This window comes from Myripristis murdjan, chromosome 19, assembly GCF_902150065.1.
Source record: "Myripristis murdjan chromosome 19, fMyrMur1.1, whole genome shotgun sequence".
Classification (NCBI taxonomy): domain Eukaryota; kingdom Metazoa; phylum Chordata; class Actinopteri; order Holocentriformes; family Holocentridae; genus Myripristis; species Myripristis murdjan.
The window spans coordinates 15,144,023-15,170,841 of NC_043998.1; the positions used below are offsets into that span (position 1 = coordinate 15,144,023).

The following is a 26,819-nucleotide window of genomic DNA, read 5'->3' on the forward strand; positions in this document are numbered from 1 at the left end:
AATTACCTCTCATCACCCCGGGCTTTGAAAAATACCGATAAACACAGGTCGTATTACTGAAACAAACACTCGGTCATGTTGCGCACCTGCCAAACCTCCGCTCCCGGACCGGACTGTTAAAGAAAAGAAAGGCAACTTTTGGAAGAAGTTGCCATCCGATCGGTTGTTTAAGTTGGGGGGGGGCAAACCAAGTCCCTCCACACAGTAGAATCATCTTTTTTCTTCACATTTTTTATCCTTGATAGGAAGGCGAAACGGCGACTTCAGTTGATTATCTGTCTTTCCTTTGCTATCCAATGGATATTCACTGCAAAGCAGACCCCTTTACAGCGATGCACCGTAAGTAGCATAACCTGAGTTTGTGAGATGATGCAGCGTGCATGCAAGTGGATAATACAGTGGGCTTCGTGGCACAGTAATATTACAAAGGCCTGTAGCGGATAACACAGCGAGGCTCTCGGCACAAACGCGCATGTTGGCGCGTTAAAACAAGTTACACGCTACTTCCAGACGTGCAGGCTAGCAGAGCAAAACATGAAGGAGGAGGCCCGCTGCTGGAATATCTCTCTCACGTTTCACACTTTACGCATTTTGTCTGCCTGTTTCCTGCTAAGCTGCTGGTAGCCACGCTCTCTGTCATATCATAACTGAGCACAACCCTCCGCCACCAACAGCAGGCATTAGCAGAATTTCAACTTGTGAAAGTAAACAAAGAACATGCGTTGGCAGGTGCTCTGTACTTTACAGTAGCCCGTGTAGCTCTCATCATTTACCGTAAAGTGAGCACGCACACCGGATAGGCAGTAGTCACGACACATTAGGAACAAATTTACTATTAGGCTATTTCAAATACCAGCAAGCTGCGTGGTCTGCGTGTCAAGGCCGTTTTTTGTTTACTTGTAATTTAGGGAATGTATGTGAATAATTGATGGGCTCTTCATTTACCAAATAATATGTAATATGAGTAATCAAAGCTCGTTCAATTATTTACAATTACCGCGTGCAAGGAAAATGAAAGAGGTCGCAACTTAATAGCCAGCTTGAGCCGCGAACTTGCAGAGAAAATGCAAACGCTGTGTTTTGACTGAGAGACTTTTAACTATTAGTCTCATTAACACCAACATTTAAAAATATATATATTCTTTTGTCATGATGCAGGCCCATCGATGCTTATGTAGGCTATAGGTTGAATTTATAGGCTGTAATAAAAAGGCATATAGTCTGATAAATACAAAACCATAATAGGCATATTGCATAATTTGTAGTTTTCTACCAAAGAATATTGCCCTTTTCATTTTGAAATTATTTTAATGTTATGTTTCAGTAAAAAAAAACACTGAAGCTGGAAATAAATTAGCCTATGTTGTCTAAAACAATAAAGTAGGTACTCATACAAATAGACCCATTCATAGTTCAATATGCTCTCAAAATCCACTTATATACTTTTTGATAAAAAAAAAAAAAAAAATAGAGAGAGAACATGCGCACATCAGTCAGGCCAGAGATGTCCAGTGTTATTATTATATGTCTTACAAAATCCCATCCCTGTTTGGTCTAATATCATTTGCCACCAAAACTTGCCGTGATATCTACTACATTTTCTGCAGTGAATGGTGCCTGGCTGGAAATTATCTGGCCAGTGCTGAGAAATTATAAGACGCAGGTCACCAGCCTCACACAGAGGAAGTGAGTTTCTTGAAGGGCTGTTTGGTTAGTGTAGTGGTAAACAACCCACTCTTTTTGTAAAATAAAGTAATAAATAAATAAATAATCTAAATAAATAAATACGACCTCATCAGAATTAAGAAAGCAGGTACTGTTGTATGTGGCGTTTCATTTATTCCTAAAAGATTTTTCATGGAATAATAGAGGCATTTGAGTAGAGACCTTTCTATATAGCAACAAACGGGTTCTGCTGTATTATGGATTTTATTGAGTGAAATTTCTTCTTTATTATATAATGAGTAAAAATGTATGAATAAAAATCATCTGAGAAGCAGAAACAAGCTCCACACCTCTCCATATACGTACAGGACGCCCATGTTAACAGACTGTATGTAATGTTATGGTTCTCTGTGTGCGCTGCTGCTGTTGTATCCCACGTAGGGCACGGAGGTGTGAACCAGCTCGGCGGGGTGTTTGTGAACGGCAGACCCCTCCCCGACGTGGTGAGGCAGAGGATAGTGGAGCTGGCCCACCAGGGCGTCCGGCCCTGCGACATCTCCAGACAGCTGCGGGTCAGCCACGGCTGCGTCAGCAAGATCCTGGGCAGGTAAGGCCGGCAGCCGCCCCGAGAGCACGCAGTGCCCGGCCTGAAGCGCGCACAGGACGCGCACGGTGCCTGTGGAAGTGGTGCTGGTGCAGGGGGGAATAAAGCATGTGACCTCCAGGCGGTGATCTGAACATAATAAGGCAAACGAGAGCCAATATAAAAAAATACATTAAAAAAAAAAACAAAAAAACATTTGCGCTCACAGAGAAGAGTTGATTTATGCTTTCCTTCCATCCTCAAGGACCTTCTCCTCGTGTAATTTAACATCAGCTTGATGGGAGTTACTATGTTTACTATAAATAAATGTATCTCAAATATTTGTGTGAGCCAAAAAAGACGAGTAAGCGTTATTCCGCAGCCAAAAAAAAAGCTGAAACGATTGTAGGTGGGTTCACACTCCACCTCATTATATCCAAGTTTGCCTCTGGAATAAAAACACTGAGGAACTATTTATTCAATTACGACTGAGCTGTAAAGACCAGGCATCTGTATTCATGACAATATGCACAGTATTTATGATTTCCCCCAAAAATATAATTATGTGTTTTAAGGTAGTCCTGATTATTTTAAGCAACTGGGGACTGGTCAACGTCACTGCGGCATAAGCACCAAAGTTTATGTACTGGTGAGGAAAATAAAGTTTGATACCGTCCTAATGGGTACTTTCCCGTGGAGATGGTTCACTGTTTGAATATAGGAAGACTCAGCGCATAATTTGGAATAACAATATAAATAATAATAATAGGCTAATGCAATGCGTGCCATTTGGATATAAATATAACAATAATCGCCTTACCGAAAAGTGCGCCAATTATTGCACTCTCGTTGAATATGTTATTTTTATGTGTGTTATGATCGTTTGCAGATACTACGAGACTGGCAGTATAAAACCAGGAGTGATTGGGGGGTCTAAACCAAAAGTGGCCACTCCAAAGGTTGTGGATAAAATAGCAGACTACAAGAGACAAAACCCCACCATGTTCGCCTGGGAGATCAGAGACAGGCTGCTGGCAGAGGGCGTCTGCGACAACGACACTGTTCCCAGCGTCTCATCAATTAACAGGTAAGGGACATTTCACTGAAATTCACCCGTAAAACCTCGGAGATGCACTGACCCGTAAATAACTATTGTGGCAAAAAAAAAAAAAAAAAATTAAATGGACAAATGCACTAATTGAAAGCCGTGTCGTGCAGTTTTAACAGCCGCTATTTGGATATTCAAATTTATTTATTCGGCTGAAAATTGGATTGGTCCACCAAGCGGCTGCTTTAATGAAGGGGTCGGAGGCAACAAATTGCAAATCATTTGTCTCTGCTAACTGCACCACCCACAGCAGAATATTGTTTGACCAACTTTTTGCTGCCCAGACCTAAGGGTTGTCTCAGAGGTGCAATTCAATCTTTCAGACCAAACTCCCTCAACAATCAGCAGTACATCCAGGACTGAGTGAATCTGTCGAGATGAAAACCGATCAATATTCGGTGACCAGATCCCGTGGCGCTATAAAGCAGGCCAATTTTCTTTAGCACATCTAATGTGCGGGGTTGAACAGGCTAGAGAGGGGAACATGCTGCTTTTTTTCTGCGGGATTTTTAAAAGAAGTGGCCTGGGTTTGTTGAACAATATAGCTTGAGAGTTAGCTAGTGAAGGTCTGACCTAAAATTAAATTAATAAATAAAAAGGAAAAAATAAAATGATGAAAAATAAATAAATAAATAAATACCTCAAATAATAATAATAACAATAATAATAAAAGTGCTGCAGTGCGACGAAAAACGCTTCCTCTCAGGCGCTCATGAAGCCTTTAATTCATTTTTTTTTTGCATGTGTGCATGTGTGTGTAAAGTTAAATCAAAATGATCACTTCATATTTACCCATAGGTATCATTCCCGATAAAAACCTGAGGAAATATATTGCCTTTTCATATTACTTAAAACATTTTAACGTTTTAAAATGGCGATGATGGCAAAAAAGTGAAGATTTCTATTTTCAAAATGCACGAAAATAGCCACGCAAATCCCTATATACTCTAACATGGAGCCTTGCTAATTATTAACTAGGAAAAGCATATCTGCCTTTAAAACTATCAAAGTTTTTGAAGTCTTGGGCCCATGCTGGGTGCAATACGTCCATCATTTCCCAAAGAAATGAGCAAACACCAGTAGTTTGGGAATGGCAGCTATACAGGAGCAAGACAAAAAAAAAAAAAAAAAAAAAAATGGAGGGAGCAGGACCCCCCTCCCCTCCCATGCACCCCCACCCGCCAGCCCCCCCTGCCAGAGATCCCCGGTGATGAACTTTGGTTAAGAGGCACTGTTCCATAGAGCCAGCATCAGCATTACATTTTAATGAGCTGATGGGAGAGCATGGACAGCTTCACACAAGACATCTTTTAAATAGAGAAAGGCTGAAGAAAATTCATTTCATGCTTCGTGGTTGCTTAAAAAGCCCCATTTAAGGAGGTTCAGACACATGTATGTGATAAATTCAAAATGTACATTAATATCATTAAAAGACCCCTATAAAGTTTTTCAATTCTAATTAAAGCTCGCTATTTTGGACTGGGGAACCTTATGTGTCTTTGTTTATGTAGGAAATTAAATTGTGCATACAAAGAACTGTAATTCTATTAGCCAAAATGTGAGAGCTGCTCTGAATTTCCTATTATTGCATAATGCTGAATATTTTCCCGTGGTGAAGGAGGCTTTTTAGCAAAAGAAATGTAAGATCTCAATGTGTAACTTTTATCATTCTCACCACATTTTTAACCACACACACACACACACACACACACACACACACACACACACATAAGCACACACAATGGGGCCCACAATAAAAGCCACACACACACACACACATGACGCCAACATATTTGTTTCGATTTAGCTCCAGCTAAATATTTCAATACATGCTTGAATTTCTAAAGGAGTAGTCCACCAAAAAAATCAATGAAAATGTCCTTAGTGCTTAATTCCCTCACAGGCTTGGCTTTACATCAGCTGAAAGCACCTCAAGTTGTATTTGTTTAAAGAAACATTAGAGCCAGTGAGGTTGTTGCAGTTCACAACAGCAAAATAAATGACTAGGTAATGACCAGAGAGAAGTTTTTACTCCAGATGCTTAAATGGGGCTCGTCTCTCACACGAGTGAACACAGAGGGGTTTTTCCCAGCAAAAGACAATTCAGATAAAGGTAAAGACCAGAGCCAAAGCCTTTTCCAGATGGATGGCTCTGACTGGGGCCAGTAGTGGGTTTCTGTGGCAGACAGTCTGACCTCAGGACTGTTGACAAAAGACGATGCTCTATTTAAACACCTTTCCCCTGCATGCATTATTAAATGCTACAGAGATAGTGTTGTACTGTGTGTCTGGGCCACCACAAGGTATTACCAACAAGTAACGCAACCCTGCTAGTAGACATAAAAAAAGGTCCTCAATGGCGCTCAATAGTATTGATTCAGAAGTAAAGCAATTTTAATATTTCTTCAGGGGATTTTCTGCAACAGCCAAGTCATTAATTCATTCTCCCAAATTGCTTATTCAATATCAAGAACATGGATACCAAATAAAGTCTTTGAATTTATGTAGCGCACAAGTCAAGGGGTCGAATAACTGTTATGGAGAGAAGTGAAAAAAATTAAAACATCAATATGTAGTCTCTGGAAAGCCTTGTTGTTAGGTAGCTTTGCCTCCCAGGAGAGTTTTGACAGTGTTGGATATATTCCCCCAAACCCCTGCGGCACCCACAATAATATCAATATCCAGATCATCTGATGTATCTCTGCATAGCATGGAAGACGTCTGAGGATGAGAACAACAAGAGGAAAGTATTTCTGGTTTAAAATTCTAATCTGGGTGGCGCGATCTTTGTGTTGATTTCTGGTTCAAAACCAGAGGGGAACATGTACTTATTTTCAATCTAAGGAATGAGGCAAGAATAATAGAAAAAAGAATCAAAGCTGCTCAGAAATAAACCAAAACCACAGTCAGGGTTTTAAGCGCCAGTCCTTACCCGACCTCTTTTGCTTGTGCTCTAAAATAGCTCCTGTGTCATACATGATGAATAGTTTTAAAGTTTACAAATTATTGTGACAGCTCCCTTTCTCCCCAAGTGCCATTCAGATTAAAGGAATCTAATGCTGGCGTAAGCTTGTGCAAGGCAATAAGGAACTATTGCTTTCCTGTCACATATAATTTATAGCTTTCTATTTGCATCTGTTTGCCCGTGTGACTAATCCCCAACTTTTTCTCCCCAAGCCCCGATCAATACAACCTCATCCGCATTGGCACTTGGGGCTGCTGGTTCTACAGAGATGTTTGATCTGGGAAGCAAAGGGCCAGTGGTCTCAGATAGCCCTGTGAAAGCCCTCCATATAGTGGGAGAGAGCGAGAGGAGAAGGGAGGGAGAGAGGGAGAGCTGATTAGTGTGGGCCAGGTAGAGTCAGTGAAGCTGATCATTGAGGTGAATTGATGTGATTTCATGCTTTGTTTGCAAGATCACTCAGACCAAAAGTGCAATGAAGACTTTTCTCGATATCTCACCTTTACAAAAGGTAGAGCCCACCAACCGCTGGCTGGATCCCTTGTTATGAAAGAGTTGTCTTTGATATCTTAATCATACATACTGTTCTGAATGCGCAGCGTGATATTGGTAATCTCTCCGTCATGGGGCCCAAATCGCTGTGACCCAACGGTTCATTCAAATTGGCGCCGGAAATCTTCAAATCCTCAGTGGAAAAAAAAAATCAGTGTGACAAAAGCACTGGTGACATGTGCTCTTCCTTGTTATGCAGGATCATCCGAACAAAAGTCCAGCAGCCTTTCCATCCATCTCCAGATGGGACGTCCCTGTCAACGCCGGGCCACACTATCGGTAAAAACCACCATAAAGCCATCTGACAGAATGATTAAATGGAATAGCAGCAAATACGTGCAACATATTAATGTTTAAGTCAAGCTAGATGTTATATTTTTTATTTCTTTTTCCCAGTACCAAGCACAGCCTCTCCGCCTGTGACAAGCGCCTCCAACGACCCGGTTGGATCCTACTCCATCAATGGAATTCTGGGTATCCCACGATCAAATGGTGAAAAGAGGAAAAGAGATGACGGTAAGAGAAAGAGGCATTTTTTATTTTTTATTTTAGATTTTTATTGATTTTATTTATTGATTTTTTTTTTTTTTTTTTTTTGCATTGTGCATGATTAGACACTAGTGGTGTATACATCTAAGATCATGCAAAAAATGTAGGCGAACAGATGGAATATTTCCACTTTAATTTGAAACTGCATTGTTTGCAACTGTACTGTAAAACCACCTCAGTGACCTTGCAACTAGAGCATTAAAATGTGTTCTTGCTCCAGAAGATGAACCTCACAAAACACTTAAATCTGAACTGTGTTATACCGGTGTGTCAATCTGGCAAGGAGTCTTTTGATTTGAAGACACGACCTCCGCTGTTGTCTCCTGCAATTAATCTTTATGGAAGTGATTAAGGGGCTTTAGATAATTACATGTCAAGATGATGTAGCCAACCACCCAGGTCAGTCAAGAAAGCACTACCTCCACGGAAGGCTCTTTTCCACAAAAGTGCCTCCACTTGTGCTGCTGAAGTAGAAGGTTAGTGGATACGAGGGGCCTGAGGCGATATACATTATTGGTTCTGTAAGCAATAGGCTTCCTTAATGTCAATACATAAGCAGCTGATGAGAATAGCTAAACAGATGCACTCGCAGCCCTGCCATGTTACGAGGCGTGCGTGGCATGGAGGGACGGCGTGGTTGCTGAAAAAGGGGCAGTTATCTCAAACAGGGTAGGGGAATGAGTGCCTTATTTCTGCGGTGCTTTGGAATGAGAGCTAATCAGGGCGCGCCAGCAGTTTACATAGCGTTTTCTTTGTTCTGGCATTTGTGAGAAGCGCAGGGTTTGTGGGATATTGAGTGGAATTGATGTTTTATGTGTGTGCAGGGAGAGAGGGATGACTAATGACCTGTCAGAGGTAGATTTCCTGGCAAAGATATAAAAACCAGCATGACGTGGACATGGCAAATGACATAATCAAGTCTTTCCCCCGTAAGAGATGCAATCGCGAGGCATAATGCAAACGTCTGGTATTTTCCAAGAGTTCATTTTCAGTCATTCTAGGACCTCTCATATTAGCCAGGGTGTAATGTCTAGTCACCGAATGATAGAATGCACACATTTCTATGCAGATTGCTACTGAAGGGCAAAGAGGTATTAAAGGGCATGGAAGGGAATAAGGTATGTGTGAGAGAGAGAGAGACAGAGAGAGAGAGCTTGCCTGTTTTGTGGAGGTCTTCTAGGTGACAGCCCCATGTTTCTATGGCTATTCAGTCTCAAATGATTCCCCTGATGTGCTGCCATTTCTGTGATTTAGGTGCTCGGCCAGCATTACGATGAAAGAGAAGAAAGCTGTGTGTGTGTGTGTGCATGTGTGTGTGTGTGTGCGCGCGCGCATGTATGTGTATGTGTGTTTGCGTCAGAGTAAGACTTGTGGCGAGGGTGGGGGTAGCTGTGGTTCTTATATACTCTCTCAACCTCTTTGGCTGGTTGGAACCTGGGACCACATGGTCGGAGATACTTTATCTTTCCCAAACATAAACCCCAGGCCTTGGCCGCACACACACAGCATCAAAACAGTGCTTCAAAAACAATGTCTCGCCTCCAGCCACAGTTTGTAAGAATAGTATATTGCATACCATGCCACCCTCTAGATAGCACTGTCCTATTGCTATCTACTCTTAAAGTGCACCTCACCAAACGACAGCAAGCATCCCTCTTTTTTGCAGGATGTTGCAAATGATACATCGAGTGCTTCTCTGGAACAGCTTTGATGCAAGCAACATTCTGCAATTGTACATTAGGGCTAACCGTCGTGATGTTTTACAGTAATTTTCGGCTCATGGTGGAACCTTTTTTTTTTCCGAGCTGAAGTCTGTGTTTCAGGATTGTCTTGTTTGTTATTCAGACTCATTTTGCATCGCTCAGTAGGCAGTAGTCTATAGTCAGTTAATGCCTGGATTAAATTTCCCCACAGCACAGTAGCTTGAGAATGCCTGAGCCCTATTTAACTTGGTAAGCCTCATGATGATTATGGCACAAGCAGTCATTATCAAGGGCTGAAAACATGAACAAAAATGAGCGAAGGGAAAGGGAAAGGGAAGGAAAGGAGGGGAGAGGAGGGAGGGCAGTGTGCAGCACAGCTACAGTGAAATGGATTGGCTGTGTAGCCCGGAGTATTTGTTTTAGGCAGTGCCGTGGCTCTCTGCCAACTGGGCAGACAGCTCCTAAGTTCCAAGTCAGCAGTGCCCTTAAAAAAAGGTCCCCATTACAGGAGGGATGTAGAGATAATGTAGTGTGACACACGTTATGTACACTGGGTCTCGGCAAGAGGAGCTTCAGGGACACAGGTGTCATAAGACCCATTAATCTGCTATTGTCACGTGTTATTGCAAATTAAAAGTAGCATGTTACACTTGGCAGCTATTGTTGCCAATGGAGCCGGGGAGAAAGAGAGAGAGAGAGAGAGAGAGAGAGAGAGACCCCTCGAGATGGTATCTTCGGTGACCATGGCTGTCCGCACACTTTACGAAGTGACATATATGAGAATTTGCAATTCTGCAGAGAAAAGCTATTACCTCACAGATTAACATCCAAGAACCCCCCCCCACCCCCCCCCACCCCACCCCCTTCACCAACCCCCATCCCAACCCCACCACCCCCCCGTTTCTGACACTGTAGGGTTCAGAACAGACAAAGGAAATAGCTTAAGGTGCTTCTCTTGTGCCAGTGAAGGAATTGGGTGAAATAGGAAGATTTTCAAAGATAGGGAGGAATATATACCATAGCACAAATTCATTTTAGTATATATTTGCTATTATTTGCCTTATTCAAAATTGTGTTATTAGTGAATATTTCGCAAAGCTAGAAAAAGCCTAAATGACATAAGAGGCAGCTTGGAGGTTGCTTGAGAACATGCAGTGGCCAGTGGAGAGAAAGACAGTCCATGGAGTGTGTCCGGTCTTTCAAAGTCGTATCATACATCCTTTCAGAATCAGCTACAAATTGCATAATCGGAATTGTAGCCGATTCTTAATTTGAGCCATTCGAAAAGCTTTCTGCTTTGTGTCGGGCTTTCTTCTTGATTTATGAGAGAAATACCAAGAGAGAAATTTCATGATAAGACGATCATCATATATTTCAAAAGCCAACAACAATAGCCAGTGGCAGTCAGGATGAATGCGATTCTGTGCTTCAGTAGCTGTCGAATTAATTATTTCTCCTCTCTGAGCGTCATGAGGACTGAGCAGTGAGTAGAGATGAGTGATGGAGCAGGCCAGCATCACACCCTGCTCTGTGTTACAGCATCTGTTTTGGGGGAGAGGGAGAACCAACACAGGAACTCAGTTCAGAGCAAAATGTCAGGCAGGCAGCACCTAACTGCACCCCCAAATTAGATTAATAAAGCCTTTAAAAACCTCCAGAACATCACAGCAAATTAATGGGCTACAGTAAGCCATGTTACCGCCTCTCCATACTGTCTGAATCTCGCTAGTCATCTCAAATCCTTATCCTTGTTTTGGTGTCTGAGGCTGAGCGTGCAGAACGTATTACATTCCCGATGACAGAATTTGGGTTTTGTTTACATAATCAAAACATTCAATTAGAAAAATGTGTCTGAGTTCTTCCAATTTGATGCAAACGAGCGTTAATTTGATTTCATTTAGGCACGAATTGAACCAGGCGGGAAATTATGGAGGTGTATTACAGCAAAATACATAACAATGCGTTAAGGGAACAAGAGCGTATGTACGTTGACATGTTATTTAAACAAGGAGCAGACGAAAGGAATAAGCTCATTCATTTGAGAGGGGCTTTCGTGACCTCGAGGTGCCAGCACACCTCCCTGTGCCTCTAACAAGAGCATGGAGCCGCAATTTTGTGGTCTGCAAAGAGGTGTAACTTTTATTCTGAAAGGATTCATTCTGTCCACTCAAGTCAATACTTTGGGAAACTTATTACTCAAACCTAGCAATACCCAACCTGCTCTTCATTCATATGCCCAATGTTAATTATTCTGTTTTGTTTGGCAGGCAGTCAGTCAGTCTCACTCCTTAGCCACAGAATTGCGTTGGCTAAGCCTCCTGCTAGGGGTCGTGACCTTTGGGTGCCAAACCCGCAGAGAGGACTCTGCTTTATAGAGCTGGTTATCTGATCTGATAGAGGCTGCTCCCTCGTTACCGGAGTGTTAATACAGACTGATGTCAAGATGAATACACTCAACTCTAGCGATGATCAATAAACCACCACAGCACAGGACAACCGCGTAACACACCGACAAAGCCACCGTGGTCAAAGATTATCATCGCTGTTGCATAATGGCCAGATTCGGAGATGTCAAAATCACCAGAGATCGGGTGAGAATAGCATATGTCAGTCAGTGGGTGTCTAGTTTCTTGTCCAGGCTGTATGATATAAAGTGCTTAACCATATTAAGGATACATAAAATTGATTTATGTAACTAAAGAACGCATAATTACATGGCTGCATGCTCTAAATGCTCTAAATGTCACAAAACCCTTCACCACCAAAATATAGCTCTTGCAGAATGTCATAGGTGCAGCATTTGGGAAATGGCAAATGTAATGGGCGTAGTAGCAAGGAGGGCAATTGGGACTGTCTGCTTAATTTGAGTAGGAGGAAGAGTGTGTAGGTTGACCTGTGATGGTTTGTCTTGTGTGTGGGAAGTGTATTCCATAGTGGTGAATGACAAATTGGAAGGTATTGATCATGCTTGCTGTTCAAGTCGGCTGATGGAAAGTAATTAATGACTCTGTTTGCTTTGGTACCAAGGCCAACAATTGAGTTTGATAAAGTGGTAAACAGCAGTTATAGGTGAGGGCCCTCGTTGTGGCTGTCCCCGAAAACTTTCCTGTTCAAACACGTGGTCATAATATAATGTTCAAATGTCAGGAATGTAGCCAAGGCACAAATTCGCTAAAACCATTAGCAGGCAATAAAACATTTTCAGTGTTCAAAGTCAACATTACTGGACCACACCAGTGAATTTGAATGTTTGGCTCATGGTTTTACCACAGTTGACCCACATTTTACATTGCAACAAACAATTTTGTAAATCATGCAGGGGTACTAAAGATTTCACAACATATAATCAAAATCCCTCAATTTTAAGATTTGAGTTTTTGGTTGAAACACCCACATTATAATGTCCTGCTGCTGGAGATAACAAAGTCATCTCCACTCATAAACCATGGAACAAATAATTCAGTGTGGATAGGAAATGTTTCCCTGGGAAATGTTTTCTGGCGCAGGAAGCATTTCACTCTGCCTATTTTCAAGTCATCAAAACACAACAGTGCTGCTGCTTTTCAGAAAACTAATATGGACGAGTTTATTACGGTGCTGGCGTACTGGTGTGAGGAGAGTTTCATTTTCATATCGTAGTTGAATGAATGGAAACCAATGGCTGGATAAAAGGTGCAAAAGTTCTAAAATATGACTTTCAATATGACTTGCTTTGGGAAAAGATTTACAGAAAAATGAAGTATACAATTTGTACATGCATGCAAAATCGTTGGCACGGTCCTTTGCATAACAATCTTCTTGGCCAATTAGGATTATGTCATTGGTATTGTATATGGTCAAATTTTTTGCACATTTTTAAGGCTTAAGGAAATTGTTGCCTCAGTGTATTAATGAGAAACTGTTCAGAAATATACAGCACAATTGTTTTTATTTTATTTTTTTTTTTTATTTTTGGCAGAGCATCAATCGCACTAAACCATGCAACTGATCATACAAAATGTGTAAGCAAGCCCAATAATTTGTGCAATCAAAAACTGTCATAGTTATAAACAGCTGTTTGCAAACCTGCAGCTATTTTGTTGCAGGGAATCTTTGCATTTATCCATACACACTGAAACTGAACATCTAATACACAGCCAATCGCACGGGCTTACGCGCACAAGTACACACTGACACTGGCATGTGCGTGGCCACACACTCCCAAGTCTCTTTTATAGCTCCTTTACGTTTAGTTCTTCATGGGAGTCAGGTTCATCCTCTGGCCTCAGCCTGTGAAAAAAGGTCAAGCAGTAGAATAGAATGGCAATAACCCTCCCAAATGGTACTATCACAGAGACATGATTGATCAATTGAATTCCATGGCAGAGAAAAATGTGGGATTAAGTAGAGTATTATACGCACAATGAGTTGAGGCATGATGTTCATTTCAAGTTCATTTCAGCTCCCTCTTGCCACCAGATCAGGCAATCAATAGGGGCCTTGCATATCATATATCACCACTCTCCCACTGAGGAGAGAACATAATCTGCCGCAAATTTAGAATGACAGATTTGTAAGGGAGCTGAGGCTTTCTGGGATCCGGGGAGGAGACCTACAGATGCAGCCACTGCAGCCAGGAAAGGTGGGGGTGTAGGTAAAGGACTGGGGGTAAGACTGGGTGAAAGGGAGGGAGGGAGGTAGGAAGGGAGGGTGGTTCGGGTGGGGTGGTCTGTAAAGGCTTTAAAGCATTGCGCACAAGTGACAAAGGGAAAAGCTAAGGCATCCTTCTCCCAACAGTGGGGTAATCAGGTCAGGAGTCAGGAGAAAATGCCTGTGTTTGGAGAGCCTGTCCCTGGGAGAGATGATTGAACTAGACTGTACAATTTTATTCAGCCTCTTGTCCTCCGTCGCTGTTGCCAAATGGAACCGTACTCACAGAGAATGAAAGCAGTATTAAATTGTGAAAGGGAAATTGTGCTTTTAAAACACTGCTCTTGATTTCTGTGAACGCGAGAAGGCTTGGGGGGGGTGGAGGTAGAGGTAGAGGTTGGAGGAGGGGGTGTAGGGAAAAAAGAAAAGAAAAAAAAGAGCAAATCCTCTGCCTGGAATAAAAAGGCAGTATAATAGGCTAGCTGCCGCTTTCATTAGTATACATGGTTGCCACAACATGTATATATTTGCAAGCGATGGTAATCCATCAATTACCACGGGGCTTTCACATCATGATGGTGTTAATACTGTGGGGGGGCGCAGGTTCCCGGGCAAGGAAAAGCTTGTGTGATGCACTGTAGCCAGTGGCTCACCATAGCCATTAAGTTAAAAAAGCGAACTGAATCTGCACTCCATTCCTCTCTATCCTCCTCAGACCCCCACAGTGAGGGTACAGGAAAGCCATGAGGAGAATATAAAGTGCATAGCTTGAAGTAAAGGCCAGCTTTCAGGGTCAGTATCTCGATTGTTGCTCTTTCTTCTTGTAGATGGTTCAGATGGTTCTGGCCCAAACAGTGATTCTCAGGGTAGTGTGGAGAGTTTACGGAAACACCTGAGGGCAGATGCCTTCACTCAGCAGCAGCTGGAAGCTTTGGACCGGGTCTTTGAGCGCCCATCGTACCCTGACGTCTTCCCAACATCGGAGCATATCAAACCAGAACAGGTCAGTAGCACTGCAACTCGCCAGTTCCTCCTTTGTTTACATTCATACATCCTAATTGTGAATGCAGTATGCCACCGATATCAGTGAAAATGCTCATTTTTGTCTCAAGCAATCCAGAGACATACCCAGAAAAGAAAGCTAAATGAACAAACGTGTGAGACGGTCAGCCAGTAATTTCACTGGATTACAAAGCAGCATGTATAATGCTGGAGGGATCACCAGGAAAACACCCACACAGTATTGATTTTGTGATGAAAAACACATTCCTTGTATCCCCTATAATTGAGAATAACAGTAAGGCAACATGAAATTAATCAATACCTAGATTTTTCTTCATTTTTGCTGTGTTATTCACCTATTTTTTTCTGCCCTGCTCTCATTTCTTTCCTGATTCTGTGTCACATCTTGATGTGTAGTAACTCAAGCAGTGCACAAAAGCTGCTTTTATCCTAAGATGTGTCTGCAAAATGGATATATGCATTGCAAACACTGCAGAAAGCCCTCATACTAGTGCAAAAAACAGTTTTGCTACTCACTACTGCTGCTCTTTCTAGTATTAAACCACACTCACCAGCACCTATCCATCATGATTTCAAAAATTAAGAGGCATTTGGAGAGCAGCCACCCCCACGAAAAAACGACAGCCAGAAACCTTATATGTACCACTTCTTATTAAAAGCTCTGGGCTTATTACAATGGATAACCTTTATTTACTTTCATTATACTATTAAACAACAAGAGACTATTAATTTCTCCCATGAAACTACAAGTCGGACCCATAAAGCAAAAGCAATCGCCTAATTGAGTTCATTTTAATTTCTCTCCAATCGGGGCGAATTACGCAGGTGATAAATCAGTGGGACAGGCCTCACCTCCAGAAGAGGGCCTAATTTGCAGCTAATTACAAAACTGATTTCTACTGGAAGATCAATACCAAAACGAATTGGAAATGACTTGCAATCACAAAGACCGTCAGAGGGAGTATTAAAAGGCAGAGGGAAAAGGGTAGGACTAAAAAAGGGGGCCAGTAGGAAAAAAAAAAGGAGGCCAGGAACAGTCCAGAAAAATCAGCTTTAATTTAATGCAATATTAATCAGAGCACTTTCCCTTTCATGGGTCCCTCACTTTTTTTTCTCCTCTGGAAAATGTGGCCCTATTAGCTAGTGTCTGGGTTCTGTAGCGAGGCATTAAAAACCCATTCTGGAGATGCAAAACTCAATGGATTCACCCCTCCCACACTTCTGCTAGCCATTTGGTCATCCTTTTCAAATCTATCTTTTCAGCTTTCCCCCTCCTGCCCTTTATCTGCATGATAAAACGTCTGTTTGGCGTCTGAAGCCCTCAAGAATAGAGGAAAACATCCGACATTGTGCCAGCGAACAGTTGTAGCAGACAATTAGAGTTTATCGGTGATAGTGGCAGACAAGAGTGGGGTCACAGGCGTCCCCTGTGGGAGCGCAGCCCACTGAGCCACTCAGACACACACTGGGCTTTGGACAAACATTGTCAACACTGAGACTCCGGAAGTCTCATCTCATTAAAAAAAAACCTGCTAACATCTGCCACGACTGTCTTTAGCAGATTTACAAAAGAAATGCAGCAATTGAGGAAAAAATATCTAGTTACAGCTGGGTATTGAGCAATGTTAGAGGAGATTATTTTTATGCTGAATAAAAAAAAAAAGGGTTTGTTTTACAGAACATGATTAACCATAAGAAGTGGAAGCATTATCCATGACATTTATTTGTAAACGGTAACAAGAAGTGCAAGTTGTACAAGAGATTCTATTCAGCGATAAGAAGCAATGAAATTTAAAGGTGGTTTAGACTCTAAATTAAAGGCAAAAAAAGGTGAATGGCGTCTCTCAAACAGGGCCACATGGTGTGCCTGTAACAAAGCAGAACTGCTTTCTCCCTTGGCTGATCAGGGGTAGGACTGCAGTCAAGCACAAAGGGCCAGCTGACGCCTTGGCTTTTCACTCATCTCAAAATCCCACTTCCTCTCAGACAATACCAAAATACATTCATGATATGCTTGAACTGCCACCCTGCGGCTTCAACACACACACACACACACTCACAGAGATGCACACAATGCTCTCATACAAATGTATACGCACATAGTCCTATGTGGAGCGCTTAATGGAGGAAGAGAAGGGAGGATTTCCATCTAGGTATTGTTTGGTTGTGTAATGATTCAACTGTCCTTTTCCCAGACTAATGAGTACTCGCTCCCTGCCCTGAATTCCGGCCTGGACGAAGTCAAGCCCAGTTTATCCTCTAGCGCCAACCCAGACCTGGGCCCCAGCGTGTCGCAAAGCTACCCTGTAGGTAAGATCAAGTGCCATACAGTACGCCATTATGCTGCCAAGCCACAGCTTCAGCTGAGGGGATTACTGTTTGGAACAATGTAAAAGTAAAAGAACAAAAAAAAAAAAAAACAACAATAGGCATGCTGTGCAATTTTACCTGGCATTCATGAGAAATATTTCAAAATAAAAGCAAAACAAAAGAAAGTTAAGTGTGAAGACTTTTTTAATGCCGCTTGACTCTGAGCTGAAAAGGTGGTACAATGATGATGTGGTAAAAGCTGTAATGTTAGCAGCTGTCTTCCGTCTAGTATATTTGCTGAGCAAGCAGGGTGATAAGAGAGAGGGGCGACCGAGCTGTTCAGTCACTGCTGGACAAGGACCTCTGGTGTCAGCACATCACAGCTATGACTGTGTATCAGGGCGAGGCCTTGCAAAGCCGCCAGGAGTGACTGCTCGTTTCCTCTCCGCTGTTGTGTTGCGCTTTGTGATTTGTTTGCTGGGAGTCTTGTGAGACTAAGCAGTTTGTGTGTGCTTTCTAAAACCAGCAGTAATATGCCTTGGTAAATACGCTTTGGCATTTCTGCCACCCAACTCTAATACTATGATCATTTATTTCTCCCTCCTATCTCTCTCCCTCCTTCTCTCTCCCTCTCTTCTACTCTCCTTGTCAGAGTTAATGACTGCCTGGCTAATTGAAATATTGTTTCATTGTTGCCATGTTATTACCAAGAAGAAGGTTAAGTTTACTGAAAGTTTACGATTACTGTCGGGGGCCTGAGATTAATATACAGAGCTTTTATTAAAATTCATATAATTATGCAGCAGCCATCAAAGGCAACGAGTTCTGCGTGGGGGAGGACAGGGTGATTGAAAATTGCAGCAGCCCCCTTCTCAAATGATAGCCAAGCAGCCTTATGAGAAAAGAAAGGGCCCTTTTCTCATTAATATGTGGGAGGTAGATTTCCCCTGTAAGGCAGGCCTCGTGAGAAGAAAGGTGTGTGTTTGTCCTTTGTGCACTGATGGTCCTATGAAAGCAGGCCTGGTTCTGCTAGTTGACTGCAGGCAGGTGGCTTTGTTTGCACCTGGGCTGTTTTAGATGGTGCATGTCTCTGCAGACAGGGCCACTGAGGGCTTGCCTTACTCGCCTTTAATATACTCTATACAGGTGCAAAGTGAAATGTACAAGAAAAAAGTTGGAATTATATATCAGTGTGGCACGGTGTGTGTATTTACACATGAAAAGTACGTCGCTTACACAGCTTGCTATTGTATGAACAATTAAGAGTTTTAATTATAATTTCCCACCCTCCTACTCCATGCCCTTTCTCTTGCTACATCTCACTGGAGACAGAGAAATAAAATGTAGCAGAGGTCAAACTAATGGAACAAACAGCACTTTGACTTGCAGTTGGTAATTAGTATTTGGTTAGTGGCTCCTCTGCTTGGCTTTCCCTCAGTGGCTGTGTGGATAATAGGTGATATTCAGGTGTGTGGTCTCTCTAATGGCTGAGTATTACAGTTTACTTGCCAGCGATAAGCCTACTAGAGGAATTTTAAGCCATGCAAAAAGTAGTAAATTATCTACAGCATTTAGGCTGAGATCCAATTTCAAATTAATTGTGCCTTTACGGGGGAAAGAACTGGAGATTATGTTCATCCTTAAAATGTTTTCTAACACCAATTAAAATGCCCGCAGTTATTGATCTTGTTGATTTTATGTCCTGGAATTTGCATAATCTATTAAAAATGAATGATTCATGAAGTGCTCATTGCCAGAGATCGGGATTCTCAGTGAACTGAAAGGCTTGAGAGATAGAAATCTTTTGTGTCCTCTGCTTATCCTATTAAGGCTTAAAAGTACCTGCAAAGCAGGCTCAAATAAGAAAGGGATTTAAAGGCATTGTGCACATCATCGAAATTCAGAGGCAAGAAGTCACTTCCATTAAAACAGTTTTTTTCTCTCCCTCTCCTCCACATTAATGCAGTATTACCCACTAAATAGTCCCCCTTACCCCATAAAAAACACCAAAGGGTTCCATGAATATGTGGATAGGACAATTGCATATTGTGAGGTAATTTCTATTGTTGATATGGGAAGTAATTTCTTTGATGAATTCCCTTCGAGAGATGGATTTCATCTCAAGTGCTTCTTATTCTTGTTCATTGAAACTGCTTAAAATTCAAATAGTGTGAGCCTTGGGTGAATTTATGAATAGCAGAAGGAGGAGCTCAGAACTTTTTGTGTATTTTGAAAAATAAATAGAGAGATGGCTTTGATACGGCCAATTGTCCACCATTTCTACAGTTAGTTTCTGGTATTTCCTGAAATTAGTCAGCCCTGCCATGTTTTCTTCATGGCACTTCAGACTTAGAGCCATCCCTGAACACCGAGCCAATTCCCTTGAGCATTCAACGGGAGTTTTACACATCTCTACGGAGGGACTACATACTGAAGACTCTTTAAACATCTTCCCTGCTGGGCCTGTTAATGGGAGTCTCCAAGGGCTTAAACTCCCAGTGTCAATGACACTTCTCCTCTTGAAGGGCCTTAAGCAGCTGCTTCTGTGCACTCACTTGGTCTTTATCCCTCCGCAGTATTCATTAGAAACAAAAGTTTGGCCGGCAAAGACCGCCATCCAAACTCCTCAACTTAAGATTCAATTAAGCGAATGGAGTGAGTGCTCTCAGTGTGAACTACACACAGAGCACCAAGACCTGCCGTTGTGCAGTGAGCAGCGAGCAACGATCAGACAGCGAACCTGCCGTCAGTGATGTGTGGCCTAATGACAAACCACTTGCCTCTCTTCCCACAGGGGAAAATCAGGCCTAGGCTCTGAAATTAATGCTTATTTCGTCTTCACAAAAGCAAACTAACCTTTGAGCACACATTTGATAATGAATGACTTTCAGCCGGTGTTTGGGGAATTAAAGCAATTTGGCTCTCCAAACATTCTTTACTTAGTTGTAATTAATTAGGGTGCAGAGATTTTTGGCTTGTGATAAATTGCTCCATTCTGCATATAGCCTAGAAAATGGAGGTCAAAGATTTTTGGTTGTTGTTGTAGCAAACATGAAGGTGTCCCTGTCATGCTAAATTTAATACTCTTGCAAGCAAAAGAGTCATTCACAAATGACTTTGTTCCTGTGCCAAATAAAAAGAAGGTCACCCGGATTTTCTGTTCGTGTTTTAAGAAACTGAGTTGATGTAAATGCAAGGACTACACTTTCATTTTCCTGTCACGTTTTTTCTTGGTTGAGAAAAACTCATGAATCTTTGCCTTTCAACAGTGTAATCAAATGTTGACAGGATGGGCTTTTTAGGGGGATGAAAAGGTTTCAACTCTGGGATGCTCTTGTCAATCTATGCAGTCAACATCTAGGAAATTAGTGTTTTGCTGAGGTACTTCATGCTGTTTTTTGTCTTTATTTGGAGGTTTTTACTTTTTTTGTCTAAGGCCTGCAAAAATACCAGTGTCAAACATTTCAGCTTAAGCTTTTCTTTAACAAAAAAATATATATTTCAAGCCTTACCACAAACGGACTATTACCCTATTCCTAACTCAGTAGCGCCTGTTACAAGCCGCTTCTCAAATTAAGACGGAAATCAACAGGCTTTTGTAACAGCAAACCAAAAAATCTTTGAATTGATTTGTGCAGGGAGGGAAACGAGGGCAGGGGAAAATAAATAGCTTGATTTGCTGGCATTCAATCTAAGGGGACTGTCAGTGGAAGCAGACAATATAAAGAAGTCCATCTTTTAATGAGAATGTGGACACACATCTCTGTTGTAAAACAACAATGGCTAGGAAGCAGCTAATGAGGCTATCATTGCTGTACAGAGAGTTCTCCCAACCAGTGCCTCTCGGAAAGAGGGCTTTAAAGGGGACATAAAGCAACAGTCACAACAGACTTGGCAATGACTGCCAACTGTATCTTTGAATATACCAGAACTGCATATATATGAGTATATATAAGAATATACAACTACTATTAAAAAAAAGCGAATACTTAACACAAATAGATAAATGGTTACTAATATTTTGTAGTAATGACGTCTGAATGGATAATATGATTCAACCCTTGAGAAAAAACATTGTTATATTTTAATTAAAGAAATAATCAGTCCATAATCAGCTTGCTTCATGTCAGACCTTCATGTAATGAATATTTGTATGTTAATATGATTAGTTATAGTTCTAACTTCTCTCTTCACTTTTTACTAGTTCCCAAAGCCAAAAATTGCAAAAAATTAACTATCATGAAAATGTTTTTTTTTTTTTTTTGTAACTGTTATATGTATTATCATCTTTCTAGGTGAAAAAAAAACGGACTTCTGACTTTGCAGTTTAGTAAAAATCAGTCCATCTTGCAACTTTGTTTTTGTGGTTAATGTTTGTGATGTAGCTCTGTTTTAGTACTTGATTTTACAGTTTAGTGGTACACAACATATTTTGAAGACAGACTCCAATAAATACCGGGAACCAGCGGCCATTGCGCTATTGTGTCTGCAACAAAGAATCATGTGGAAACCAGCTAACCATAGGATAAAAGTATTTAGCTTTACTCCTCTAGTATTTAAGAAAGTCTGCAGCTGCTGCTGTGCTAATGCAGAAAAACCTGGATCGATCCATGATGGGACACTTCTGTGATGGCTACCACTGTATGCATGCACATGCACACGCACACACACACACACACACACACACACACACACACACACACACACACACGTGCACACACACATACACATTCACACACACAATTGCCTCCACCCCTGCTGGACCCCCCACCTACAGTACTCCCACGGCTCCCTTTGACTTATGTGCACTGGCTTGTGGCTAACTAATTCTTATTATAAATGAAAGGTCCAGCATGACCTCACTCTTCTCTCTAAAGCTCTTAACGCCACAGCCCCTCCGTCTCAGCACTTTAGCCAAAAGACACGTCTTACCGGGCCGCACACAATACGGTGTTCAGCGCTGACATTTGCAAATAATAGAGAGCAGTTATACAAGTCTTAATCGTTTCATTTGTCTTGCCGTCGTTCGTGACAAATAGAGATGTTCGTCAGTTTCTCCACATAGTATAATAACCTACAGTATTGATATGCATGCGTGTGTGTCTGTATGTATATGTGCATATTGTATCTATATGTATCTCCGCTCCATGGGGACAGAAGCCTACATCCATCCATCCTCACCCTGCATTAAGCAAGAGCCATATGAGGCCTCCATGGCTCCTTTCACCCCCACCCCTCCTCCTCCTCCTCCTCCTCCTCCTCCTCCTCCTCCGCCCTGGCAGGCCTGGGCCTTGTGGACCTCGAGCCCAGCCACCCTGCCTGTTCATTAGAGGCACCAGCCCTTTCAAACCCCCGGGCCCCACGGCCCCCGCTACGGCCAGTACGCTTGCCAGCCTATACTAGCAGGTACTTCAATATCCAGCGGGCTCACTTCCTCCCTCTCAATTAAACAAATAAGTTGTGATACTGTACAGGAAGAATTGGATTTAAAAAAGTCAATAGCTAAATTTGCCTGCAGTTTCTGCATTGACAATATTTTTCAATATTCAACAGGATACTTTCATTTGTAAACGGCACCTACAGTGATAGTGCTGTGGATTTTGAGATCATTGTAGCAATGTGCAAAAGAATACCAAAGAGTGGCATACCATATATTTATTCATTCATCTTTGAGGGGTTTTTTTTTTTTTTTTTTTTTTTTTTTTTTGCTCACCCCACTACCTCGTAATCCGTTTTTCTTCGCATAACCCACTGAGACAAATATTCATGCATGTGTTTCACCAGAGGGGTCAGAGTCATGGTTCAGCGTCTTGCTCATGAACACTTTGGCAGGGGAGGACTCCGACTGTTGCAGGGACCTAAAACTGTGACATTGTCCCGCTGCTTCTTGTCACTCGCAGTTTTCCATGAAGGAACCCAAAAGACGGCTTTATCATTTTGGTTTCATTGTTGATCTTCAAAGATTTCCTTTGCTTAGAAAACTGGTTTTGCCTCACCTTGACATTCTCCGGTTTTAATGCCAGTAACAGTGGATAACTTGTCATGCTATAATAACACAACAGTGTGTTTTATGGTGTTATGCTGAATAATAGCCACTAGTTCCTCATTAAAGCTCTATTGGGAGATGATTTTCCCCTTTGAGTGCAAGTGGCCCTCAGCACTGACAATGTGGCAGGGGCCTCTTCCACCCCAGCCCTGTCCAGATTGGGGCTACGTGCGGCAGTCCAAACGTCCCGTAGGCTAGGGAGGACACCCAACCGTCACTCCCAATTACAGAGCTGAATATGGAGCATCTGCACCCAGCCGAGTGACGCTCTGTAGAGGGGCCAGTGTGCTTGGTCTTTACAGCCACACTCTTCCCTAGCGAATGGAAAAGAGAGGAGGCTTATGGAGTTCAGCAAAGGATGCTATATTTAGACTTGTTTGAACGGTGTAATGAGGAGACATATTTATGCAACTAGAGTTCATTTGCTTCCCCTCAGTAGCCTGTCTTCTTGTTTTGGGTTTAGTTATTGGAGAGGCAGACTCATGGTCTCTGCTTTTGCTAGCAGGGTTAGGTCATTCTGTGACACTAAAGACAGCACGATGAGGCCACGTCATTTGAACAGTGCCGACGACTGTGAAGATTGTAAAACTGTGCTGTGAAATTCAGCCATGCTCACTGCCTTGGTGATGAGTCATGATGTTGACTAGGGATGGGAAACAAAATCGATTCAGTTACAAAGCGTGATTTTTTTTTTTTTTTTTCCGTGACGATTTTTATATCTCCATGCTGATCCTGAATCAATATGTTGTTTGTGCTTAAGGTTTATTTATGTTCTGTTTGAGGTGGAAAAAAAGTTTTCCACCTAAAATCCCTGGAAATCCTAATATAAAATTGCAGTACATACAGAATCGCTATACGTATCAAACTGACATCCAGTTGTCGTGTATTGTAATGTATCAGGAGGTCCCTGCCGATTCCAGTCCCTAATGTCCACAGTATATGGCATAGGTCTGTCTATCAAATGTGTTGTGATGGCAATATTGTATATTTCAAGCAGGTGGTTTTGCATCTATCTTGCCTTTGAACGCCAAAAACAGTGATGATGTGTTTTTGTTTTGTGTCTCCAGGTCGAGATATGGCCAACACAACCTTACCTGGGTATCCCCCTCACGTTCCCCCTACAGGCCAGGGCAGCTACCCAACTTCCACGCTCGCTGGAATGGTTCCTGGTAAGTGAGAGAAGACCTCACTGGTTATATAGTAGCGTTAAGGTCTATCTAACAGATGGCATTGCCCTCAAAAGGAACAGGTGTCGTAGCCAAGAAGCACAGCAAAGAGACTGTGGCGCCAAATTGCACAGGAAGGCAATGAATATTGACCTGTAGAGTAAGAGGCACACACATCCTTATATTACCTCTCTGTGTATGATTGGATTAGACAGGCTGAGTAAGTGATCAGAGACAGGAGAGAGGACAGTTGCACTCACCACCGTCCTTTTCCTTCCTACCTTCCTCCGTGCCTTATTGGCTCATTATCTCCCTGCATGGCCGTTCTCACCGGCCGTCGATAAACAGCACTCCCTGCTGCCCCGGCCCTCCCCAGCTTCTGCGCTCCAGAGCATATCCCTTTCCCCCTCTACTTAACCTGCAGTTCAGGTTCACAGCAAACAGTTAAGGGTCAAAAGGCAGAGGCATGAGAGCCCAGTAAATATTCAAATCACTATCTCTCCAAGGAGGTCAGGCTTGTGTTTCACTGCCAGCCACAATTGAGGGATGCAGTTTTGGTGCTGCCTTCACGCGTCCCGAGCGTCCCGCCGCCTTCACTTTGAACATACATCACGTCCGGTGTTTTACTTTGATGTGATTAACCCATGCAGAAAGGGAAACCAATCAAGTGTGCAGCTGTGTTGGCATATCATTAACCAATCACACAACCCATTATAGTCCTGGGTATTCCCCCTTTTCTCTGAAATGTAGTGCCGTCATCATTTTTCGTCCTGTTTTTCTTCTATTTTTTTAGTTGTGAACCGCCAGACTATATAGACGTTTGACATTTGTTTCTCATACTTCTACAAATGCTCTCAGTAAAAATGGAGCTGTAGTAGCACTGTAGTTGCAATGCAATGTCTGTTTGCCACAATGGTTTTTTTTTTTTCAGCCTTTGGATTTGACTAATAAAATTGTTGGAGAGATCATGTGTGTGGCAGGACGTTAAGTCAAACATGCTTATATTTTCCATTTGTTCTTATGTGGCACAAAGCAAAAGATGAGGGCCTTAATCCCATGGCTAGTGGTTTTGTGTTATAACCCATTCATCCAACACACAACCACTAAGATTTAGTGACAGGCGCAAAACACTGTTAAAGCAAAGCCATTTCTCACCAGCTTCATATAAAATCTAGCCTTTATTGTCTCATAAAAGAAAGAAACGTGTTGAACTAACAGCAATGCTCACCGACATGGTCGAAGTTACTTCCCGTGCAATGAAATTGTGGCGCACAAAACATTAGACCTCGGAGTGGAGGGGTTCAGATTGAAGATGCTAAAACTCTTCCAAGAAAGGTTGAGAGATTTATTGCACCATATCAAAAATGTATGCATGAAACTGTTTAATACCACTGGGTATTTATTAGACTGGTTTGGAATATAGTGGTGGATGAAGAATGGGTAGATATCCATAAATGGGACAGGGAAAGCTGCCTTCAGTGTCGCTTCCTGTATTGTTCAGTGTTGCATAACTTAAGTGAAATGAAAAAGAAATAAATTACTTGCTTGACTGGTCTCACATAGATGACTATCATTTTCCCCCTCAAATTGCATCCTGTTTGAATGACAAGAAATGACTGCATGTGAAAAGGTAATGGTTTGACGCATTGAAATGCTAATTGATTTGTTGTTTTGTTTTTCAGGGAGCGAGTTTTCGGGGAACCCCTACAGTCATCCGCAGTACACAACCTACAATGAAGCATGGCGATTCAGCAACCCAGCATTACTAAGTGAGTATGAATGGAGGCTGGATGAGAATATTTTAAAATTAAAGTCATTTCAAGTAGAATAGCTGTTAATTATGGGGTAATGTGTAAGCCAACAGCATAATAATAGTAGTGGTAATAATTGTATTATTACTAGTAACGAAGCTAGTACTACCATTACTAGTAGTGTTACTGTTATTTCTATTACTTATTTTTACTAGTAAAATAAATCTTTGGATTAGCTTTGGCTTTAACATCATAATTGCATGTGTTAATTTGGGAAATGGCAGTAAATATTGTTTTGTTTCAAATGGCTCGTTCTTCTGTTAACTTTCAGGTTCCCCTTATTATTATAGTGCCGCATCGAGAGGCTCCGCCCCTCCCACTGCTGCCACTGCCTATGACCGTCACTAGTTACCATGGAAACCAAATCAACCTGCAGGACCATGGCCTCAGCCTCCATATTGCCCCGGTGTGAGCGGCATGGTCCACTGGACACTGAGCAACTGCACATAAAATGTTCCCAACCCACACAATGAAAAACTAATGGTTTGGGGATTCCAGACGACTTCTCTCCTCCAAGTTTTGGACATTCAGAGTCAAACTCCAGCTCTTCAAATCCACAAGACTCGCTGTATTATCAGAGACACTGAAAGATGCTATACACAATATTTCTGTGGTAACTGCAGTGGTTAAAAAAGAAGAAAAAAAAAGAAAATGAAAGAAAACAAAGTATCAAAATATCCAGAAATTCATTTCTCCCTGTAGCAGCGTACAA

General features: G+C 42.0%; 1 protein-coding gene across 4 annotated transcripts; it reads left to right on the plus strand.

Annotated features, from left to right (window-relative positions):
* LOC115377789 (paired box protein Pax-2a-like) lies at positions 1 to 26,819 on the plus strand. 4 transcript variants are annotated; one of them, XM_030077802.1, is made up of 13 exons: positions 1 to 339; positions 1,811 to 1,813; positions 2,107 to 2,272; positions 3,138 to 3,335; positions 7,070 to 7,149; positions 7,267 to 7,386; positions 13,507 to 13,528; positions 14,526 to 14,754; positions 16,970 to 17,084; positions 19,375 to 19,380; positions 24,198 to 24,299; positions 25,979 to 26,065; positions 26,398 to 26,819. In XM_030077802.1, the coding sequence occupies exons 1-13, from the start codon at positions 297 to 299 to the stop codon at positions 26,517 to 26,519; spliced, it is 1,293 nt and encodes a 430-aa protein (XP_029933662.1). In that variant the 5' UTR covers positions 1 to 296; the 3' UTR covers positions 26,520 to 26,819. The 4 variants fall into 4 exon arrangements, with proteins under 4 accessions (XP_029933662.1, XP_029933665.1, XP_029933663.1 ...); XM_030077805.1 differs by having other exon boundaries at positions 26,379 to 26,455; XM_030077803.1 differs by lacking the exon at positions 13,507 to 13,528 and having other exon boundaries at positions 14,579 to 14,754.

Excerpts from the sequence above, each read along its gene's own strand:
- LOC115377789 (XM_030077802.1), top strand. The coding sequence starts at position 297 with ATGGATATTCACTGCAAAGCAGACCCCTTTACAGCGATGCACC. Across the intron at positions 7,150-7,266 it reads AACGCCGGGCCACACTATCG|TACCAAGCACAGCCTCTCCG; the intron begins GTAAAAACCACC and ends TCTTTTTCCCAG. Across the intron at positions 13,529-14,525 it reads GAGTATTATACGCACAATGA|TAAAGGCCAGCTTTCAGGGT; the intron begins GTTGAGGCATGA and ends CATAGCTTGAAG.